At 51.1% G+C, this 21,172-nt stretch overlaps 1 protein-coding gene across 7 annotated transcripts in view; it reads left to right on the forward strand.

Annotated features, from left to right (window-relative positions):
• Acot7 (acyl-CoA thioesterase 7) overlaps positions 1-21,172 on the forward strand; it is a 92,750-nt gene that overhangs the window by 29,711 nt on the left and 41,867 nt on the right. For 6 of the 7 annotated variants that reach the window (XM_039109340.2, NM_013214.4, XM_063287218.1 and 3 more), the window contains exons 3-5: positions 8,088-8,244; positions 13,075-13,166; positions 19,576-19,690. In XM_039109340.2, coding sequence (XP_038965268.1) covers positions 8,088-8,244; positions 13,075-13,166; positions 19,576-19,690 — 364 coding nt within the window. Of the gene's footprint in view, positions 1-8,087; positions 8,245-13,074; positions 13,167-17,116; positions 17,235-19,575; positions 19,691-21,172 lie in introns of those variants that run through there. The other variant, XM_039109343.2, reaches the window with a different exon arrangement.

Below are 21,172 nucleotides of genomic sequence, written 5' to 3' on the forward strand. Positions count from 1 at the left end.
TGTGATGTGTTGTAGTCATTCTTCACGGTCACTATCACGTTGTGACAGTTCTTCAGATGCTCACATTCATTGCTAACTGTGATGAATGACACTCCCAAGTTCCAGTCAGTGACCCCAATGTGACTGCTGTCATGAACTGTTGTCATGTAGGTCAGTGCTGTGCATGTTCTCCGCTGTTCGGCTGGCTAGTCCCTTTGGTTTCTCTCTCCTGGGGTCTCTGCAGTCCTTGAGGTACAATGTAGATAGCCTTAATCCTACTGTCACCGGGCCATGTTACATGAATCTCACTTTATTCATTTTGGGTTTTGCTCTTCGAGACCATGCAGAGCTTTGGCTGGCCTTGAGCTTAATGTTGCTGGTGCTGATTAAACTTCCAGTGTCTTTTTAACTATTTATGCATTTATGTAATTATTTATTTGGAGGGTGTTTGGTTTGTATATGCTCATCCCATGGAGTGGCAGGATTAGAAAGTGTGGCCTTGTTGGCGTAGGTGTGTCACTATGGGCACATCGTAGCTGCCTGGAAGTCAGTGTTCTCCTAGCAGCCTTCAGATGATGTAGAACTCTCAGCTCCTCCTGCACCATGCCTGCCTGGATGCTGCCATGCTCCCACACTGATAATGGACTGAACCTCTGAACCTGTGAGCCAGCTCCAATGAAATGTTGTCCTTAAAAGACTTGCCTTGGTCATGGTGTCTGTTCACAGCAGTAAAACCCTAACAGAGTCAGAGGGGTAGTATGTGCTATAGCGTGTGGACAACTTGCTGGAGTGGGCTCTCTTCTTTTTTTTTTTACTGTGTAGTTTCCAGAGAATGAATGTAAGCCGTCAGGTTTGTCAGCAAACATCCGTACTGGCGAGGCATCTTGCTGACCTGAATATGAACTTCTGATCTTCTTCTAAGTGTTGGACTTACAGGCGTGCCCACTCTGCATGCCGTGTATGGTGCTGAACACTAACCCCAGGGCCTGGTGCACACTAGGGAAACATGCTGCCTGCTCAGCTACAGTCTCTGCCCCACTATGACTTTGGTTTGAAGTCAAACTCAGGAATGGTGAGGCTTTGTGAGGAAGTAACATCAAAAGCTGAGGTCGACTGAAGACCAAGCCAAGTTGTGAATTGGGAGGAAGAATTCTTGGCAGGCGTTGCTCTGTGTTACTGTAGTGAATGAACATGGGGAAGGTAAGAGAGGAAGACAGCTCTGTGGCTCATGTCCAGGAAGTTTTCTGGTCTGGAGAGAAGATCAAACCAGCCACGGCATTCTTCAGCCCAAGTGTTATCCAGAGCCAGGCCTGACCCCTGACTCTTCCTTCAAGGCTGAGGGAGCAGAGTTCACTGAGGCAACTGCACAAGGGCAGGTGGAAGCTGACTGAGCCCGCCACGAGGTGTAAGCCAGGACATATGGCTGTGACAAAGATGTGCAGGTGAAACATCAGGTGCGAGTGCTGAAGCCGCATCGAGTCATCAGAGGATCTGGAGCAGTAGTTCCCAACCTGTGGGTCGCTACCCCGTTGAGGGGCTGAATAATCCTTTAATAGATGTTTATATTACAATTTATAGCAGTTATGAAGTAGCAGCAAAAGTAATTTTATGGTTGGGGTCACCACAACATGAGGAATTATATTAAAGGGTTGCAGCATTAGGAAGGCTGAGAACCACTGGTCTAGAGAGTTCTGGTGGCAGGTGGCCCCAGCAGACATCAGACACATGAAGCATCCTTCTACTTGAAAATGTCATCTGGGACTTTCACAGCTGGAGAGGAGACACCAGCGCTTGGGCAGCACAGGTGGCCTTTCCTGTTGAGTTCTGAGGCAGCTGGTAAGTTTAAGTGGACGCCACTTTGATCATCCCAGAATCCCAGGGCCCCTGAGAATGAATATGCTAAGTCCTTTCTGCCTGTGCTCTGTGAAGACAGCAAAGCTGGGGTGTTTCCTGAGTGGACTGCGTGGACTGCGGAAATATTTTAAACTCACTGTTGAGACCCTGCTGTTCCCAGAGAAGACTTAAAATAGCACCAGCCTGTCTGTCCCCTTTGCTACTTATGAGGCTGAAGCAGGAGTGTCAGAGTTTCACAGTGTAGACCAGTCAGTGACATAACATCTCAGAATGAAAATTCAAAAGAAGATCTGTGCTTGCTTAGCATGTGAGAAGCCCTAGGTTCAGTGCTTAGACTTGCAAAAACCAAGCGAAACTGCTTCTCACTGATGTGTGCTTGCCCACCCAGGAGACCGATGTGTCTGCTCACGAGACTGACAGTCTGCTCAAGGGATGGGTGGTTCAGCTCAGGAGTGTCACCTGAGAAGTGTGTTTTGATGTCTGTAGCTGCTGCAGTGATTGTTGGGTCTGAACACCATCCACTGGGGTCCCGGAGAAGTACATAGATGGCGGGAGTTTGAAAACAGTGGAGGCGCTGTCTTGGTTAACTTAAGGGCTGACCGTGGAGGAGACTGTACGTGTGATGTGGACAGCAGAGAGCTAGAGGCAGAAGCTGTACTGAGGACGCCACTGTTGACGGCCACCTCAGGGTCACACTTTAAAGCCGAGGAGCTGACCCTGAATGCACAAAGCCAGCGAGTGGGTCCCTGAGAGTGACTGGCCTGGTGAAGATTCTGGGATCAGGTGTGCACCACCACGGGACTAGCAGATCACAGAAACTCGCTTGGCAGTGAATGCAGTGGCAGTTGGGGGTGTTGGGTCTACTCTTGAGGCTTAGGTTGTGAGGCTCTTTGATTAGCGGAAGGGCAGTTGCTCCTGCAAGTGTCATCGCTGGATCTTTGTTGTATTGTCTCTGGCATCTTCACCTCGGCCAGCAGCAAGCCCCCCATGTGGAAGCAAGATCTACCTGTAAGGTCAGAAGGCTTAGGCAAGGGTTAACAGCTTTTCAGAGCAGTGCCGGACTTTTGAGGCAGGGTCTTGGTGTGCAAGTGTTGGAGTAGGGGTGTGTGACAGATGGGCATCATGATGTCACACACGTGCTAGGACACTGCAGTGTGAGCAGTCTCTCATGAATGCCTCTGCTTACCCCCATGCCTGCTTTATTATGGGGTTCCTAATAGGCACCCACTGGGTCTCTAATAGGCTGCCTAAGTCCAGGACAGCCTGTAGGCAGCAGCAGAAGCTGACCTAGCACCCGTGGATTGTCTGGAGAGGGCCTGCTCCCCAGGCCATAGTTGGTGTCATCTGGTGGTAGAATTCATGCAAGACCTCTGTTTGTCTTCAAAGCAGTTACCTCATTTGAGTGCTGTGCCGTCAGGCCCCATGGCCCAGTCATTGCCCAGAGGCTCCACTCCTAATCCTTTCACTTAGGTGGGTAGAGTTTTCACACATGTATTTTTGGGTTCCACGGTATTCAGACCACAGCTTGGCAGTCAGTCTGACCAGTGAGCCACCTGTCTCAGTGGAGAGGTAGGAGCTTGGGGACACAGAATGAGCCATGCCGATGTGATGTGTCAGGGGGCAGGGGGAGAGGGTTGCAAAAAAAGCTGGCTTCATTCTGTAGGGAGGGGCTGGCCTTAGAGCTCGGCGCATGGGGTGCCCTCTGGTGGCCATAGGGAGATGCAACAGAGTCTCAGAGGCTACCCTTTCTGGAGAGATGGGGCAAGGAAAAGGCAGTGGGTGTCTGAGGAAAACTTGGAGGTTGAGGAAGAGGAAGACGGGAGGACAGGAGGGAGGGCAGTGATGCCATTAAATCTGTAGGTGTTAGGCCAGGCCAGGTGGCACGTATCTACCGTATGCAGGAGCAAGGGGCAGGTGGATTGCTGGGACTTCCAGGGAAGCCAAGTAGGAGTAACCACTGCCATCATGTAAGCAGTGCTGTCGCTTATGTGGTCCTCATCTGACAATTAAGGGTGGTGTGGGCACATTGTTACGGTGGCCGTCTCTGAGGGCCCGAGCTACCTGAAGAGCAGCTCTGCTCCATAGAACTCATGTTTTGAGTCCCTGCTTCCCTGGGCTCCAAACCTGGGGACTGTATTTGGACATTCTTTTCTCCTGCCTCAGATACTGGCCATAGGTGATCAGCAGTATCACCACCTGCCCTGGGACAGCAGGGACAGCTTCTTGACAGAGCCTCTCTGGTCATCGCCCACCTCTCGCTGTGTCAGCACCCCATATAGTAGCCAGAATCCCCCTAGATGTGACTGGAATGTATTACACGGTGAGGCAGAGTGCACTCGTCTGCTCCCCTCTCCTGGTTCACCGTGGTTCTTTCCCCAGCACACTGGGTGTGTTCCTGCCCCTGGGGCTTCGTTGAGCATCTCCTCCTGTCTGAGCTGCTCTTCCCTAGACACCTGCAGGGTTTTGGGTTTTTTCCTCCATGGACCTGGCTACTCGGGAGCAGATGGGGCAGATAGTCAGGCTGGGCTTTGCTTTCTTCAGGCTTCGAAGTGAATTAAAAGGCTCCTGCGGTCCATCCTGTAGACAGCACAAACTAGCCCTGTGTTCTCCTGCTTCAGTTAGCATCCTGCATCACTGAGGGGAGACTCCTTGCTGAGAGTGCTCAAGGGGAAGACTACAAAGGGAGCCCAGCCTTTGTGCCCGGCTTTCCCAGTGGGCCCTTGGTCTGCCTTTGACTCAGACTCTCCTGACTTTGCATCTGGCCTTTGGTCAGCCTCAGGGCTTCTGTCTTTCTTGTTGCTCTGCTCTGTCACTCCTGACCTCTGTCCCAGCTTCTCATCTGGGTTTCAGACCGGCATCTTCTCATCCGACCCTGTCTGTGTGCTGCACCCTACCTGACTCTGTGCCTCCCCCTCATTTACTTATTTATCACCCTGCTGACTAGACCCCAGCCCCAGGACAGGCCCTGAGGGTGGGCCTTAGTGTGCTTGGTAAACAGCCCAGTGAGCTCCTGCTTCAGACATGAGTGTGTGTGAGAGCACGTGCCCATGCTTTGTCCCTGTAGGGATCCAACTTAGTGTTTGTTATACTTCTGTGCTTGCCTGGCCCCGCCTGGCCCTTGGCTTTCCGGCTTCAGCCAGTAGGTGGTGCCATCGTCAGGAGAATGAACTCGATGGTGCTGTACCGCCTCTTTAATCCCCCTTTACTCTGCATAAATAGGCAATGTCGTGGGTGGAAGGGTTTGAGGCCCTGCAGAGGGAAGTGGGAAAGTCCAGGGTGAGAAAACACATCCCTCTCTAGAATCTTCCATTTCCTGCCCAGTCTTAGTTGCCTTGCTGAGGTCTGTCTTTGTGTTGTCTGTGCTGTCAGAAGCTCCCAGCCTCTAGCCTGTTTGTGTGGGAATTACCTGGGAGAGGACTGAGCAACGCTCTTTCCAAAGATGTAGGTTCTAGGAGGGAGATGTGCTCCTGACTCCAGGGAGCAGGTGAGTTCTCAGCAAGTTGGGGAGCTGGGGAGGGTTAGGGAGGGAATGGTTCAGCAGGTGAGAGCACTTGCTGTGTAAACTTGAGGCCCTTAGTTTGGGTCCCCAGCACCCACATAAAGCTGAGCCTGCCCACATATGCCTCCAGTCCCAGTGCTGAGAGGAAATGCAGACAGTTTGCATGCTGGGGCTTGCTGGCAACCAGCCGAGTTGAAAACCAGTGAATGCCAGGTTTAGTGAGCTATCCTGGCTTGAGGTATAAAGTGGAAACCATGCTCTGCAGGACTTGGGTACCGGAACCCTGACTAGAGGCAGCAAGGAAATGAAGAAAGGACAGATACACGTACAGGAAAAGCAGGATTGGGTGGGAAAGTGCTCGGTCTGATGGAAGGCACCTACTACTCCCCACCTCAGTATGCTTAGTAGGTATGGCACAGGGGGAGGGGTGACCTAGTCTGTAGGAGGGCGTGTAAGTGAGCAGTGTCAGACATAAACACTGGGAGTAGGAAGATGCTGCACACACCGATCTCTCTCACTCTGGTGGAGTTTGCCACCCTCGTGTGCCTCAGCTGACTTTGAAACTTTTGTGGGCTGAGGTGCTGAAGTCCTTGACACAGCTGATGCCAGGTCAACATGCTCTCTCTGGGCTCCCTCCAGTCCCTGCACTGAAGACTGATAGCAGACTCATGATGCCTTCCTCTGGCCTCCCACACATGCACATGACATACATGTTAGCACATGCATAAACCATACACACACACACAGGGGCGACACAGCGGGCTGGGACTGATTTCCGCCTGCTCTGCAGCTGTGTCCAGCTGTCCTTCCATCTTGGCTCTTGTCCAAGGGCCATGGTAAGGACTGGCTGAGAAGTGGCTTCAGCCTGCTCACATCCTCACTCACCAGCCTAGGGAGCCCAGGTGCCTATCCTAAGAACGCTGCTTGCTCTAGAAGAAGCTCACAAAGTCTAAGTGCTCGTGTGGAGAGTGAGTGAGGGCCCACGGTGTCACTGTCACTGCAGACAGTGAGGGCCCATGGTGTCACTGCAGACACCAGATCATCTTGCAATTTTATTAGCAAGAATGGAAGAGAAGCTAATTCAATAAGGGCATCCTGAGGTGCCTGTGGCCATGGGGGTCACTGCTGGCCTTTTAAAGGGTGTGAAGGTTACCACGACAGTATTGTTTATGCTACACCTCAGCTGAAATCGGTATGTGTCTAACACAGGATGGAGACTCCTATTCTGTCTGGCCATTGAGACAGTCATCAGTGAGGCCCCAGGAATGGGTGTAGGACACAGCTCGTGTCAGCCTGTGTGGAGGGTTTGGTACACATTTATTTACTCATCTATTTATTGAGTCTTTTTGAGACCAGGTCTTGTTTTGTTCCCCAGGTAGACCTCAGACACAGGTACCTTGTGTAGCCCAGGCTTGCCCTAGAACCCTCCCCTCCTAGTGCTCCTGTCTTACTCAGTGCTGGGATTGCAGGTATGACACCAGGCCCTCCTTAATGGCCTTATGTTAAGAGACAATAATCTTTATCTAATAATCAGGCTTTTCAGCCATGAACTCAGAAGGGCTTCACAAGACTTGAGTCCTCTTGTGGATTTCTTTCTTTTTTAAAAAAATTTATTTCTTTATATTATGAGTACACTGCTACTGTTCAGACACACCAGAAGAGGGCATCAGATCCCCATTACAGATGGTTGTGAGCCACCATGTGGTTGCTGGGAATTAAACTCACATCTTCTGGAAGAGCAGTCAGTGCTCTTAACCATTGAGCCATCTCTCTAGCCCCCACTTGTGTCTTTATCTCGAACTTACAGTCTAAATATCTGAGAGAGGAGGTTGTATTATTTACAGCTTACCTGGCTTATTTTTGTTTCAGCAACCCTAACAGACTAAGAACCAACCTATAGGACAGTCCAGACTGGACCAGGACTCAGCCTGTAGGACTGTCCAAATAAGGCCAAGATTCAGCCTGTAGTACAGTCCAGATTAAACTGAAGGGGTGGGTTCTGGGGAGAAAGGCAGTTAATCGCTGCTTGCATCTACTGTCTGGGCCTCCCTGTGAGCTTGATGCTGTATACCCAGGGCTCCCAGGTGAATCGGACAAACTGACCGGAGCTACCCCTGGTGCCAGATGGTCTTTTAACAACTTTGAAATATGAATTATGAGACTGGGTCATCTTTTTAAAAGATCAGCGTGTGTGTGTGTGGGAGGGACACAGAGACACAGAGACAGAGAGACACTACTAGTGTCTAGTGCCCTTGGATACTGCTTCCCTAGGTGACCTCTCCTATCCCCATGCTCTCTGTGGCTAGTCCCTCTGGTGGGTAACATAGCAACAACAGGCAGAGCACTTTTCATTGTTGAGGAAGGTGAGACTGTGAAGATGTATTGGGAAGTGCATAGCCACCTAAGACTAAAGCAGGGAGGGAGAGAGACAAGGCAACCAAGCCCCTGACCCTGGCCAGGTGGCTCATTGCTTCTCTTGGGAAGGGAGTGAGGCCACCCCCTTTCCACCTCTGTGTGCTTTTTCAGTGTTCCTAGTGAAGCAGCAGTGCACTTTGATTATAGAAAAATAAGAACGGACTGGTAAGCATATGACCGCGGCAGCGCTGAGTCTCTGGTGTTTCTCCACGATTAGGCTAGTGCTGTCAGTCAGTCCCGTTATTCCACTGTTAGGAACAGAGCAGAGGTTTTGAGGGAGCATCTGTCACAGGGACTTGCTGGGCTAGATTGGGCTGATGGCTTCCTCTGATCTTTGCAGGAGCGCTGTGTGGCTGCCCTGGCCCGGGTGGAGCGCACTGACTTCCTGTCGCCCATGTGCATCGGTGAGGTGGCTCACGTCAGCGCAGAGATCACCTATACTTCCAAGCACTCTGTGGAGGTCCAGGTCCACGTGTTGTCGGAGAACATCCTCACAGGTAAGGACCACAATACAGTGTTCTGGTTCTTTCTCTGCTGCTGTGGTGAAAAATGAACCAAAACTGACTTGGGAAGAAAGACTTTGTTTTGGCTGAGAAGCTACAGCTGTCACTGGGGACACCATCCTGAAGCAGCACTGTGGAGGAATGCTGTTACAGGTTCCTTGCCTCTGGTGTGCTAAGCTCCCTTTCTCACACAGCCCAGGCCAACTGCCTACGGATGGTGCCCTCCTGCATCAATCTATAGTTAAGAAAAGTCTTCAAGGGGTTGGGGATTTAGCTCAGTGGTAGAGTGCTTGCCTAGCAAGCGCAAGGCCCTGGGTTCAGTCCTCAGCTCCGAGAAAAATAAAAAAAAAAAAAAAGAAAAGAAAAGTCTTCAAGTATGGTCACAGGCCAGTCTGATCTCAGCAGTTCTTCTTTAGTTGAGGTTTTTCTCTTCCTGGGTGACTCTAGGTTTGCATCAAATTGGCAGCCAAAGCTGACTGTAGCTCACAACTTGCTCATACATAGAGGGTTGGCCTTGCCCAGGGGCTGGCTTCCTCTTTGTATGACGTCTTTGGTCTTCATGCACCCTGGGGCAGAGTTCACTGCCCATGTTTCTGCAGTTTGCACATGGAGCTCTGGTGGTTAAAAAGCACACCTGAGCCCTCTCCAGCCAGAACAGGATTCCCAGCCTGCTCCCTCTCCTCCTTGAGACCACTTAGTCAGTTGCTGCCATCCCTGCCTCTGTATCCACGTGCTATTCTAACCATGACTTGTATGGCTTTGCAGAGGCTCCTGGACAAATCTGCCCCTGTCCATCTAGAAACCAGGTTGGGTGAGCCTTCGCCTTTGGCTCATCTGAACCTTTTCCTTGGCTGTGGTAACCATAGAAACCCTTCTCCTCTCTCCCATTGGCACCACTGGAGTATGGAGCTCCTGCTCATGAAGTGCTTATGTTTCTTTTATAACCTGGCTGCTGGCTTCAAGGACAGGCCCTTTTGCCCGACTCTGCCTGTGGTCCCACATGCCTGGAGGCCAGGCTGCTTTGTTCTTTCCTCCTTCCCCAGGTCTGTCCTCTGCAGTGGTGACCTGGTAGAGTGATGGCTGAGCTGTCTAAGGGGCTCAGGTCTTCTTGGGAATGGCTAAGAACACAGCTACCCATCTGGAACATTCCAATGACTTCAGCAGGGATGGATTCAAATGGGATGTGTGAGCCCAGCCACTATGTACTGGGAGTCTGAGAGGCCTCTGCTCTTGCTCCTCAGGCCCTTTGGCATTAGAGTGTCCCAAAGGCCATGGCACAAAAAGGCACAGCTGTGTACTACTAGGGAAGAGAGGCCAGTGTAGGGAGGAGTTGCTGTCTGTTCTCTGGGCCTTCCTCTGCTGGGTCTAACTGAGGTGGTGATCACCCCTGAGCACCCCTTTGGTTTTCGGTCTTCATGCTTGTTTGAAACCAGCCTGTAGATCTTTTCACTGTGGGAGCCTTCAGCTTCAGAAACTGTACAGGGCCTGCCTTAAGAATGGATTCCCAAGGGTTTATAGATGGCTCAGTGCTCAAAGCACAGGCTACTCTTAAGAGAGGACCTGGGTTTGATTCCTAGAATGCACATGGTGGTTCCAGGATATCTGATGCCCTCTTCTGGTCTCCAAGGGCACCAGATGTACACACAGTATGCATACATACATTCATACATACATACATACATACATACATACATACACACACACACACAGAGACATACATATATACACACACATATACATATTCACTTACACACACACACACTAAAATAAATGACAGGAAAGTACACTTCTGGTTAATCTGCAACAACCAAAGCCTCAGCCCTCAGGAGCCAAGGACCAGAGGGCACTGCCGTGTATGAGTCAGGAGGGAGGCAGTGCAAAGCAGTGCTCTGGAGTTTTTAGGACTGTGAGGATCTTCTGTCCCACAGCAGAGAAGCCCAGCCCACAGGTCATGGGTGCCAGGGCTGGTGATCTGCCATAGGTCATAGACCTCCTGGCATCCCTTGTCACTCACTGGTCTGTGAACAGCTGGGGACCCAGTGAAAGAATGGCGTGGCCATCTGGGAGAGCTTGGGTTCCAGGCTGCAGGACGGTTTGACCAAACCGCACACTCTCACATTCGTTTAAGAGAGCCTTACTCAGAGGACAGAAGAGCGTATCCGATTCCCCAGAGCTGGAACTCGAGATGGTTGTGGGCTGCCTGACATGGGTCCTGGGTCCTCTGCCAGAGCAGGAAAGCTCTCAGCAGTGAGCAGGGGCACTGGTGGTAGCTACACCTTGGGTCTGGCACTCGGTAGGAGGCAGAGGCAGGTGCGTCTCTGAGTGTGGGGTCGGCCTGGTCTACAGAGTGAGTTTGTGGCTTGTTAGAGTTACAAAGGGGGAAAATGTCTGGGGAGATGGTTTAGAAGTTGAGAGCACTAATAGCTTTTCCATAGAACCTGGGCTCAATTCCCAGCAACTACATGTAGGCTCATTACCACCTCTAAGTCCAGTTCTAGGGGAGTTGATGCCTTCCTCTAGCCTCTGTGAGCACCAAACATGCATGTGTTGCACAGACATATAAAAACACAGAATACTAATACACATACAATAAATTGTCTTAAGTAATAAAAATAATTCTTAAGAAAAAATGCCTCAAGCAGCAGCCTAGCCTTTTGCCCTCACTCCATAGTGACCCTTTCCCTAGAGTTTTCCCTTCTTCCCTGAGGGTAGACACAGAGGGAGCACTGCCAAGGAGGTGGAGGGACCAGGCTTGAGGGGCAGAGGCAGTGCTGACCCTGTGCTCAGGACAAGGATGGGTAGTGTCCACTCACAGTGTTCAAAGGAGGCCGGGCTTTGCAGCTTTTCTCAATGGAGCCTGGCTGTTGCCTCAGATCCTCCTGCTGCTTCTTCCTGTACCACAGATGGGGACAGTCTGTTTTCAGAGCAGGAAGGAATTAGAGTCTTTCTATGTCTTTCCACTGTTGTAGAGTGGGCTCTAGTACTCCAGGGTCCTCACTGCCATTTCCCGGCCCATCCATCCACTGGAAGGGGAACCTGTGATGCCTGCCTTCTGGCCATCTGATCCCACGGCACGCTGACCACATGCCCTGTCTGAGTGGTTGAGTTCTGGGACACTGAGGCTAGAGGAGCTAGGTGCACACGCAGGGCTGCACCCATGTGTAGGCTGAACATGCTACTAGTGTGGCCTCACCCAGGAGCACCCTCTCTCTGAGTCAGGTGTGTGAGCATAAACCTGGCCCAGCACCCTAAACCTTTGCTGTACACGCATCCCTGGTACCCCAGAGTACCAAGCCAGGGGACGTCATTGCTGCTCTGGGCACAGCAGGAAGCTGGTGAGGTTTGAAGAAGATTGTGAAGCAGCAGTCCCAACAATGGTCCCACTGAAGGGTGGAGATTGCACAATTAGTGGTTTGCCTCATTTTGCTTAGTGCTGTTCATTTAGGTTTAGCAGGCCACTTGGGTTTCCATGGAAACCAGCTCTTCATGCTGGCTCTGAGTCCAACAGGAAATCTTTATTCCCAAAAGCAGGTTGTCAGATTCACTCAGTCAAAGCCTGGGAAAATGTTTTCCCACAGTGTCTGCCCGTGGGTTTCGGTGCCACGTGCCTGGGTGGGGCTGTGGGGCCTGCCAGATTGGCATAGGAGAGCCCTGCAGGCTGTTTTTTAATGACCTCCTTGTGAGAGGCTTGACTGAGAGCCTGCGGCTGTGCTTGTTGTAACCTTAGGGAAGCCAGCCCCAGTCTCTACCGGGAAGGTACTCTAGAGGTAATGATGGGAGTTTCTTCTACAGGGTGGCAGCACCCACCTCTGCTGCTCTGCCTCTTGGCTGTTCTGCCCTGGGGAGGCTTCGATGTTGTCAAAGCCACTTTTCAAAGGTGTACTTACACATCTTCTGAAGTGACTGGAACTGGAGAGCCCTGAGTGTGTACTTAAGACATCACCAAGTTGCTTCAAAGCTCTTGACTTCCCTGGGATTCTGGCTTCTTTTGGATAAGCAGGGTCATGGACCAGTGGACTGTGACACCAGAAGCCATGAGTTCTCAACCCAGAAAGGCTCTCCTCCTTGGGGTTTCATTCTTCTTCATGTCTGGACTCAATGCCACAAGTGAGTCTGAGCCCATTGCCTTCATGTGGAAGAAGCTCTGGGTTGGGGCTTTTATGTCACCTCCTGGACTTGAGGGGGAGAGGATGAGGAGAGGAGACTGGCCTGTGCCTGTCCACACTGGGCCTGAGGAGCTGACACTTCAGGGCCTACTCTGTTCTGCCATCTCCACAGTTGATGAGTCCTCGTTGCGTGCAGCCCACAGGCTGCCTCCCAGTGGGAATTCTTGCAGCATTTGGTCTTCTGGAAGATTCATTCTAGTTTGAGCTGAGGGTGTCAAGTCTTCATGAGGCAATGGCAGCATCTGCTGGTAGGGACTTGGGCCTGTTAGTGGCTTGGCCTGGCCTCATCAGCCCTCTTGCATCTAATAGGTCCATAGCCAAACCGTTTCTGTGATGCCAGGTTCTGGCTGAGTCAGTCAGAACCTGTAGTCTGAAGTCTTCCCAGTAGCCTCTGTGAGGGGAGAGCTATCACGGATGGATGAAGCATTGGGATGGGGGTGAGATGTCCTGGGCCTGCACAGCCCCTCTGCACACATGGGAGTCTGGTCCCAGGCCTCCAAGATGACAATATCCTCAGGCCAGGAGGCTGACAGGACCTTGGGATTGGGAACTAGAAGTAGCAGCTTCAGCCCTGGCATGCTCAGTCTGGTAGCAGCACCTGCCAGTGTAGCCAAAGGGAGGTATCAGTCACTTAAGTGATTTCTTTTCTTCTCTTAAGGTACCAAAAAGCTGACCAATAAGGCCACCTTGTGGTATGTGCCCCTGTCATTGAAGAATGTGGACAAGGTCCTTGAGGTGCCTCCTATTGTGGTAAGATGACCCCTTCACTTGTCTCTTGGGGCAAATGCAGGAGCTGGGTCCCTGAGTGGGGGAGGCCCATTTAGCCACAGGAGCAGCCTAGAGGATCATCTTGTTGGGTAAACTGCAGCACTCAGGATCTGAGGCCACACTGGTCTTGCAGGGACTGTAACTGGTGGGCTGCGATTGCCAGTGGCCTTGTCCCACACCCTGTGTTGTACTTGTACAGCACAGACAAAGCTGATGACAGACTCGTGAGTGCTGTGTCCCTCTGAGAGCTCGATAGGCTAGACCAGGAAGCCACCCCCAAAGTCCTGGGTAGCAGGATTGTACCTCAGCCATCGGGATGCCCGTGTGAGGACTTGGTCTTAAGTGGCCCTGCTTGCTCCTCTGCTGGTATCGGCCTCCTATCTGTCTAGTGTGAACAGAACCTTGGTAGGAGGAGAAGAGTCTGTGGTGTTTGTCTCTAGGGTTAGGATGGGTTCCACTACCAGTAGGCTGCCTAGGGCAGTATTATGTGACAAAATTTCTGTTGGTGAGATATAACACACACATATACATGACCCAGATAGGGCGTCCACAACAGACCAAAATTTGGATACCACCCAAGTCCAACTTGGTAAATCAGTGAATTTTATTGGGGTTACTTACAAGAGCAGAAATGACTTAGACAGCTGCATCACCAAAGCCCATCCCAGCATGGGTGACAGCTCACAGAAGCTGGGGACCTGGAGCACACTGTACAGCCTATAGCTCACAGCTCTCAACAGACTGGAGAATGTCATTTCCAAGTGACTGGCTCGGTCTGTTAAAACCTCTTCCAGGCAGCAGGTCTGGTTTCAGAGTCTCTGAGGGTCTTCTTTGCAGTTGTTCTGCTCTCAGAGGCATTTTCAAAGTTCAGCCTTTCCTGGGTCTGCTCTTCTGAGGACAACACTTGGTGTTTATTGCTGGTCTGTCAGGAAGAGGGCCTAGTGAATCTAGTCAGTTTCAGGGACTTCCTGAAGCTACTGTGAGATGTTAACCTTCTTGTTTAAAGAACTTCCCCATAGAATGGTATATTTCAATATTCAAGGAAACTTGCACAATAGGCGGGCCTTGTATATGTCTTGTTAGAGACTTGCTCCTCCCAAGTGTGCTGGCTGCTTTTGTGTACCAGGAAAGTGTTGGCAGGGTGGGGGAAGGGGGTGTTGCCCATGGTGAGGATATATGTAGAATGTGCCTTTAGGAAAAACTGAGAGCTTGATTGTCAGGGTAGGCCTGCTCTCTTCTTGTAGACCTACCAGAGAAGGACAGTGCTGACACCTACAGCCCTTGTTCCTTTGTGTGTGTGTGTGTGTGTGTGTGTGTGTGTGTGTGTGTGTGTGTGAGAGAGAGAGAGAGAGAGAGAGAGAGAGAGAGAGAGAGAGAGAGAGCGAGCTTCCCACAGTGAGAGACCATTCTCTCCATCCTTTCCAATGACTTTGGGTCACCTGGGCCAAGGGGGACTTACTCCTTGTCCTTACTCGGTTGTCCCCAAAGCTGGCTTTCTGCCATCTCTCCCATCACTGCTCAGTGGCCAGCTGGGCTTGGATACATCTGTGATTTGATTTACACTTTCCCCTGCTGTGTAGCCCAAGCTGGCTTTGCAGTCACCATCTTCCTGTCTAAGCCAGCCCCTCACCCGCAGTGTGCTGGAATCACAGGTGTGAGCTATACAACCCAGCTACTGTTGTATCTTTATTATTGCTCTGTAGCTAGTTAGGGTGCTTTGGACTGGAAGACTTGAGGCAGGGTCTCACACAGTCCAGACTGACCTTTAGAGATTGTTGTGTGGCTCAGGATGACTTGAACTTCTGGTCATCCTGCCTTACACCTTCCAAGTACTGGGATAAGACCTTGGTGGCTGTAGGAATGTAATCTAATTGTTTTTAGCAAGGCAGAGGGAATGGGGGGAAGGGAAGGCCTGCAGAGCCCTGTTTGCCATGCTTGGGCTGGGGAGAGTCCCTTCACTCCATTTCTCATCAAGGGCAGCTCTGCTGTGCTGTGTGGTGCTGGTGCTGTTATGCTAAACCAGCGCTTCTCCACCTATGGATTACAACCCCTTTGGGGTCCAATGACCCTTTCACAGGGGTGGCCTAAGACTACCAGAAAACACAGGTACTCACATTGTGATTCACCACAGTAGCAAAATTATAGTTATAAAGTAGCAACAATAATTTTATAGTTGGGGTCATTACAACATGAGGAACTGTATGGTTTATATTAAATTATATTATACTATATTATATTATATTACATATATTATATTATATAAGGGTGGCAACGTTATACAGGTTGAGAACCATTGTGCTGAGCAACTCTCTCCCTGTGAGTAAAGTAGACACAGCTTAGGGCTAGGTATTGAGGCAAGTGGTCCACAGTCCTGCCTGTGTTAGTGTCCTGAGACTGCTGTCATGAAATGTTAATAGTTTTGAGTGATTTAAAAACTAAAGACCAGGTGCTGGAGAAATGCTCAGAGGTTAAGATCACTGACTGCCCTTCCAGAGGTCCTGAGTTCAATTCCCAGCAACCACATGGTGGCTCACAACCATCTGTAATGGGATCCGATGTACTCTTCTGGTGTGTCTGAAGACAGCTGCAGTGTTCTCACATACATAAAATAAATAAATCTTAAAAAAAAAAAAAAACAACAAAAAAGACCTAAAGACCAGTCATGGTGGTGCGCACCTTTAATTTCAGTACTTGAGAGGCAGAGGCAGGAGGATCTCTGTGAATTTGAAGCCAGCCTGGGCCTCATATAGAGTTCTAGGACAGCCAGGGCTACATAAAGAGACCCTGGCTTAAAATTAAATTAAAGTTAAAAACTACAGAAAATGATTTTTTTCAGTCCCGAATGTCAGGCCCCAAGTTCAGGTGAGACCAGGGCCTGTGTCCTCTGGGCTCCAGGGAAGTCCCTGTGTCCTGCTTTAGCTCCTGGTGCTGCAGGTGTCCTGGCCTACAGGAAGTTACCAGTCTCTGCCTGTCTCCCCTGTCTTACCTTCTCTTGACTGTGCCTTTGTGTGGATTTAGAGAGACATCAGTTGTAGGACAGTCAGCCTCAGTTTGCCACTGCATTTGCAAAAACCACTTCCAGAAATATCCCTATTCTGAGGTTCCAAGGACATCTTTGGATGAACCCTATTCAATCCTGGGCTCCTCAGGCCAGCACCCTAACCACCTTCTCACCCCCCGCACCCCTCCCCCCATCTCCTTCCTACCTCCCGTTCCTTGTGGTGCTACTCCTCTGGTTTGGGTGCTGAGTGGGCTCAGAGCTCATGGTGGGTAACTGCATGACAAGAGTGCATGTGTGTGTTCACCTGGTCCTTGGAGTTCTCAGCCAGGGCTCACAGGAACACCCCATGCAGTGGTCCATGTTCTTAAGAGTCTATAGCTGGTGGTTGTGGCGCCCTGAGTGGTACCCTTCAGAGACTTCTAGTCTGGGCACAAGGATGCCCACCGCCTTTTCATGTGTCCTGAAGTCTGGAGCCACTCCAACTCTGACCAGTCTCCTGGCGATCCAGAACGTCCTCACCACAGGCACAGGCACAGGCACTGGCACAGGCACGCTGCCCGCCTTAGCCCACTCCTCTTGTGCAGTCACGGTGACCAGCATGTGCTTAGGAGTCCTGCAGCCTTTGTGTGCTGTGTGTGTTGGTGACACCTGAGCATGCGCTGGCCTTCATGGAGGAGTGTGATAAAGCAGCGAGCAGCTAAGGCTGAGGGGTTGAGGAAGGACAGCACATGACACATGCTCCTTACCACAGACACCAACTGTGATGCCACTCACACCTTTCAGAGAGAAACGTTATTCAAGAAAGTGTTTGGTTACACGTGCACGCAAGCACAGGCACAGCATAGGCACACATGCACACAGGTTGGTTACTAGTTAGTATGGCTGCTAACTGTGGTCACTGTCACTTTAGAGTATGACTTGCCCCTTTGTTCCGCTTTCTTCCTCAGCCTGGCAGAGTGCAGCTTTCCCTGTGATTACTAACAGAAGTCAGCATGGCATCAGAGGCTTTTCTGGAGTCTTTCCCAGTTCTTGCTTCAGAACACCCACAGGTCTGAGAGTTTGGACTGAGCTGTCTGCTGCTTTAATCAGCTGGGTCTCAGGCCTTTGGGGTAGGGAGAATGGCCAGCCTTACATTGGAATATGCCCGCAGTTAGCCAGCGTGTGAGGAAGCTGAGCCCGTTCCTGAGGCTTTGGTTCAAAACCAGCGCCTCAGGCTCCATGCACACCTGCCCGTCCCTCAGACTCCATGCCCGTCCCTCAGACTCCATGCCTGTCCCTCAGACTCCATGCCCGTCCCTCAGACTCCATGCCCGTCCCTCAGACTCCATGCCCGTCCCTCAGACTCCATGCCTGTCCCTCAGACTCCATGCCCGTTCCTCAGACTCCATGCCCGTCCCTCAGACTCCATGCATACCTGCCCAGCTCGCCCGGCTGGGAGAGGCTGGCTCTGCGTTAGGCAGCAGTTTATTTTATTTTTCCTCTGCTTATTTTAATTTCTAAGTTATGTGTATCGCTTTGTATGTGTGAGGTGTGAACCTGCATGCTATAGCATGTGTGTGGGCTCAGAGCACAGTCTGCAGGAGCCGGTCCTCTATTACCCTGGGGTCCAGAGATCAGACTTAGGTGATTAGGCTCCTGTGGAAAGGCCATTTCTCTGCCTTCTTGCTTATAGGGTAAACTCCTGTTCTGTAGTCCTGGCTTCCTGTCTCAGTCTCCTGTGAGCTAGGAGATCAGGTGTAATACCACTCTGCTTGGCTTACAGTTTTTCCTTTTGAGATTTTATCGTATGTGTGTACGTATTTGCCTGGATGTATTTCTGTGCTCCCCATGAAGTGCCCTGTACAGGCCAGAAGTGTGTGGTATCGCCTGACACTGGAGTTGCAGATGGTTACAAGCCAAGCATGTGGGTGCTGGGTCCTCTGCAAGAGCATCTGGTGCTCATACCCCCTGAGCCAGCCCTCCAGCCAGCGCCTAACCTTGTTTTTGTAGCATTGTGGGTAGAAACCAGCACTTTGTCTACTGAGGAAGTGCTATGCCACTGAGCTAAAGCTTGACCTGTCTAAAGTCCCTGCAGGGCATCTCTGGAGGATGTTGGAATTCAGCCCTCATGTGAGGTAGACCAAGGACAGGCTGTGGGCTCTGGGAACTGGCGGGGCCTGAGGGGCCTGAGGAGAAGGCTGAGCACTTCCTGCAGGGTCAGCCACTGCTTGCCCTGGGGGCTGGGCTCATTTGCTTTGAGCACACCTCTCAGCTCCCTCCTTGGCCCACTTTGAAGAAGCTACTCCAGTTGAAGGGGATAGATAGTTAATCCTCAGAATGGTGCTCAGACCTGTTCACCCATGAAGCTAAGCCTGGAGCAAGAGCACGGCCTCAGCAAGGAAATCTAAAGCTGTCATTCAAGGAGAATTTTTGGTCAGAGGGGCTTTGACCCATAGAGAGGAGCCTGAGGGCTTGACCAGCAGTCCAGGGTGAGTGAGAAGCAGCAGGGGAGGCTGACTGCTTGCTGAAAGAATGGCTAGGCAGTAATCGGTGTGGAGGACTAGCCTGAGGGGAGGGGAGGCTGCCTCTGGTGGCTTGGGACAGGTGGCTTCTGGGGTTGGGCAGGTAGTAGACTTAGAGCCAGGACAGCAAGCCCCTCCTAGGATCCCAGGCAGGAAGTGAAGGGGCGGGGTGTGTTCCCATCGTAGCCAGGATTGACAGCTTTCAGCTTGTATGATAGATTTTTTTATTTATATTTTTTTTCATTTTGATTTTTCAAAACAGGTTTCTCTGTATAGCCTTGACTGTCCTGGAACTCACTCTGTAAACCAGGCTGTCCTTGAACTCAGAGACATCTCTACCCCTGCCTCTGTCTCCTGAGTGTTGAGATTAAAGGTATTCAGTATAGTAGATTTTATGTTCACACTTCCTGGAGTGAACTCCTGTGGTTGATCAGGAACTGCTTGTTGACTGGCTGGTGCTCTGCAAAGATGGCAACAGAGGTGCTGAGCCTGGGGTCCTGGTATTCTGCAGCTTTGTGTTGTGGGGAGGGTCAGATGCCAAGTGATGGGATATGACCAAGGCTTGTCAGAGAGACACTTGCCACAGCTGAGGGGGCTCTCACAGACTGGTGCAGTCAAGTAATGCAGCAGGATTTAGTTTTGGCTCTCCAGCCTGGCAATAGGGGGTTTCATATGTCTGCAGGTATAGAGATTTGCCCCCAGGTTGTCTCTGGTGAGGGCCACAGCCTGGAACTTTGATCTGCACTGTTCTTGTTATGTGGTGGTCATGTCATCAGAAGAAAGGGGAGGGTACAAAATGCTAGAAGGGAGGTCGGGGAATGCCAGGGCCTAGGATGTGGAGATCTGTGTCCCCACTGCACTTGACCTTCTGTCTGGCTTCTTTCCACAGTATTTACGGCAGGAACAGGAGGAGGAGGGTCGGAAACGCTATGAAGCCCAGAAGCTAGAACGCATGGAGACCAAGTGGAGGAACGGAGACATTGTCCAGCCCATCCTGAACCCAGGTGAAAGCCTGGGGCTGGGGTAGAAGTTAGCGGTTGGTTCCAGGGACAGATGCCGTTCCTCAGTGCATCTTGGAAGCCACAGGAACCCTGTTATTATGCAGTCAGTCTGCTTCCTGGATGTGGAATTCCTTCCTGGAGCCAGGCTGTGTCCATTGACCTGCCCTAAGCCAGGCAGACCTCTGTAGCACAGCTGGCAAGGGTCTCCCCAGGGGACTTCTTGCCTCTGTGGCCAGCATTCGTTCTTGTTGACACTCCCGAGTTTGCTTAAGAACTTATTTGATAGAATGCTCATATCTTTAGAAAAGGTCTGTGATCAAGAGATGACCCCAGATTTAAGGCCATTTCTCCACAGGCTCCTCCTGTGGAGGCCTTTGCCTCTCAGTAGCTCTGTCATTTTTGCCACACAGGTGACGAGCCTCAGGCCTCCTTGTGAGGTGGTTGCTTCCCTCTGTTCCCTGCCACACGCTGTCTGTGGAAAAACCAAATAGGGCTTCCTCAGGTTTGTTGATGCCAGTTAGGGTAGGGTCTTGGCATGTCTGACCCCAGGAACTTGGTGAGGGATTGTCGGTGGGCCCACCTTTAGAGGGACACCAGCGCCCCTACATATGCAGTTAAACAGTATTGAGAATTCTTTCTAGAATGTACTGTTTCCACCTTGCTGGAAATGACCTGGGCTCAGGAGTTCTATGCTGGGTTCCATGATGTCCCTCAGCAGAGGGCTTCCTGGCCTCCAGTGCCTTGGGCTCTGGGTGGGTGAAAGTTTGCCTCTTACTTGGCTCTCTCAGTCTGTGTGGCCTGGCACTCTGAGCCAGTGTCCATGGAGTTTGCTGCTGTGCACGAGGTGTCTCATCCAGTGTCTGCCTGAGTGCCCATTGTTCCTCTCTCTTCCTCAGTTTATCAGAATTGAGACTTTTGTCTTCTGAGGCCAGAGGACTATGCAGGTTATGAAAGCTTTATTGTTTGTTGGGCTATCTGCCCCCCTCCCCCATCTACTTTTAACAGGAGAGACAGCGGGGGATGGGAGAGAAGGAAAAAATCTGAATTGCACATGGCGGTTCATGCTGGTAATCCCATTGAAGGCAGAACAGCATCGACTTCAGCCCTAGCCTGGACTGCACAGAGACCCCCAGCTCCCTTCTGTGGTCCTGAGAACCACAGGGCTCAATGGACATTGCATGTAGGGAGGGGTCTTACATACTCTGTCTGTCCATCAGTCTACCTTCCTTCCTCCTGGGGTTGCTAGCTGTGCATGGCCTCTCCCGACTAATGTGAAACTCAGTCGTTCTCACAGTCCATTGCTTTTGGTGATCGTGATTGAAGTCGGCACTGTGAACTCACGGCTTTCCAATGGACTTTTACATGTTAGGTTTGTTTGTCTGTGTCTTGAAAAAAAACCCCACATCTTCCTCAGCTGATTGGATTTGACACACAGCTCAGATGTGTGGAACAGGGGTCATGTGCGTCATTATTCATTTCCCTTCA

Source organism: Rattus norvegicus, chromosome 5 (assembly GCF_036323735.1).
Source record: "Rattus norvegicus strain BN/NHsdMcwi chromosome 5, GRCr8, whole genome shotgun sequence".
NCBI lineage: Eukaryota > Metazoa > Chordata > Mammalia > Rodentia > Muridae > Rattus > Rattus norvegicus.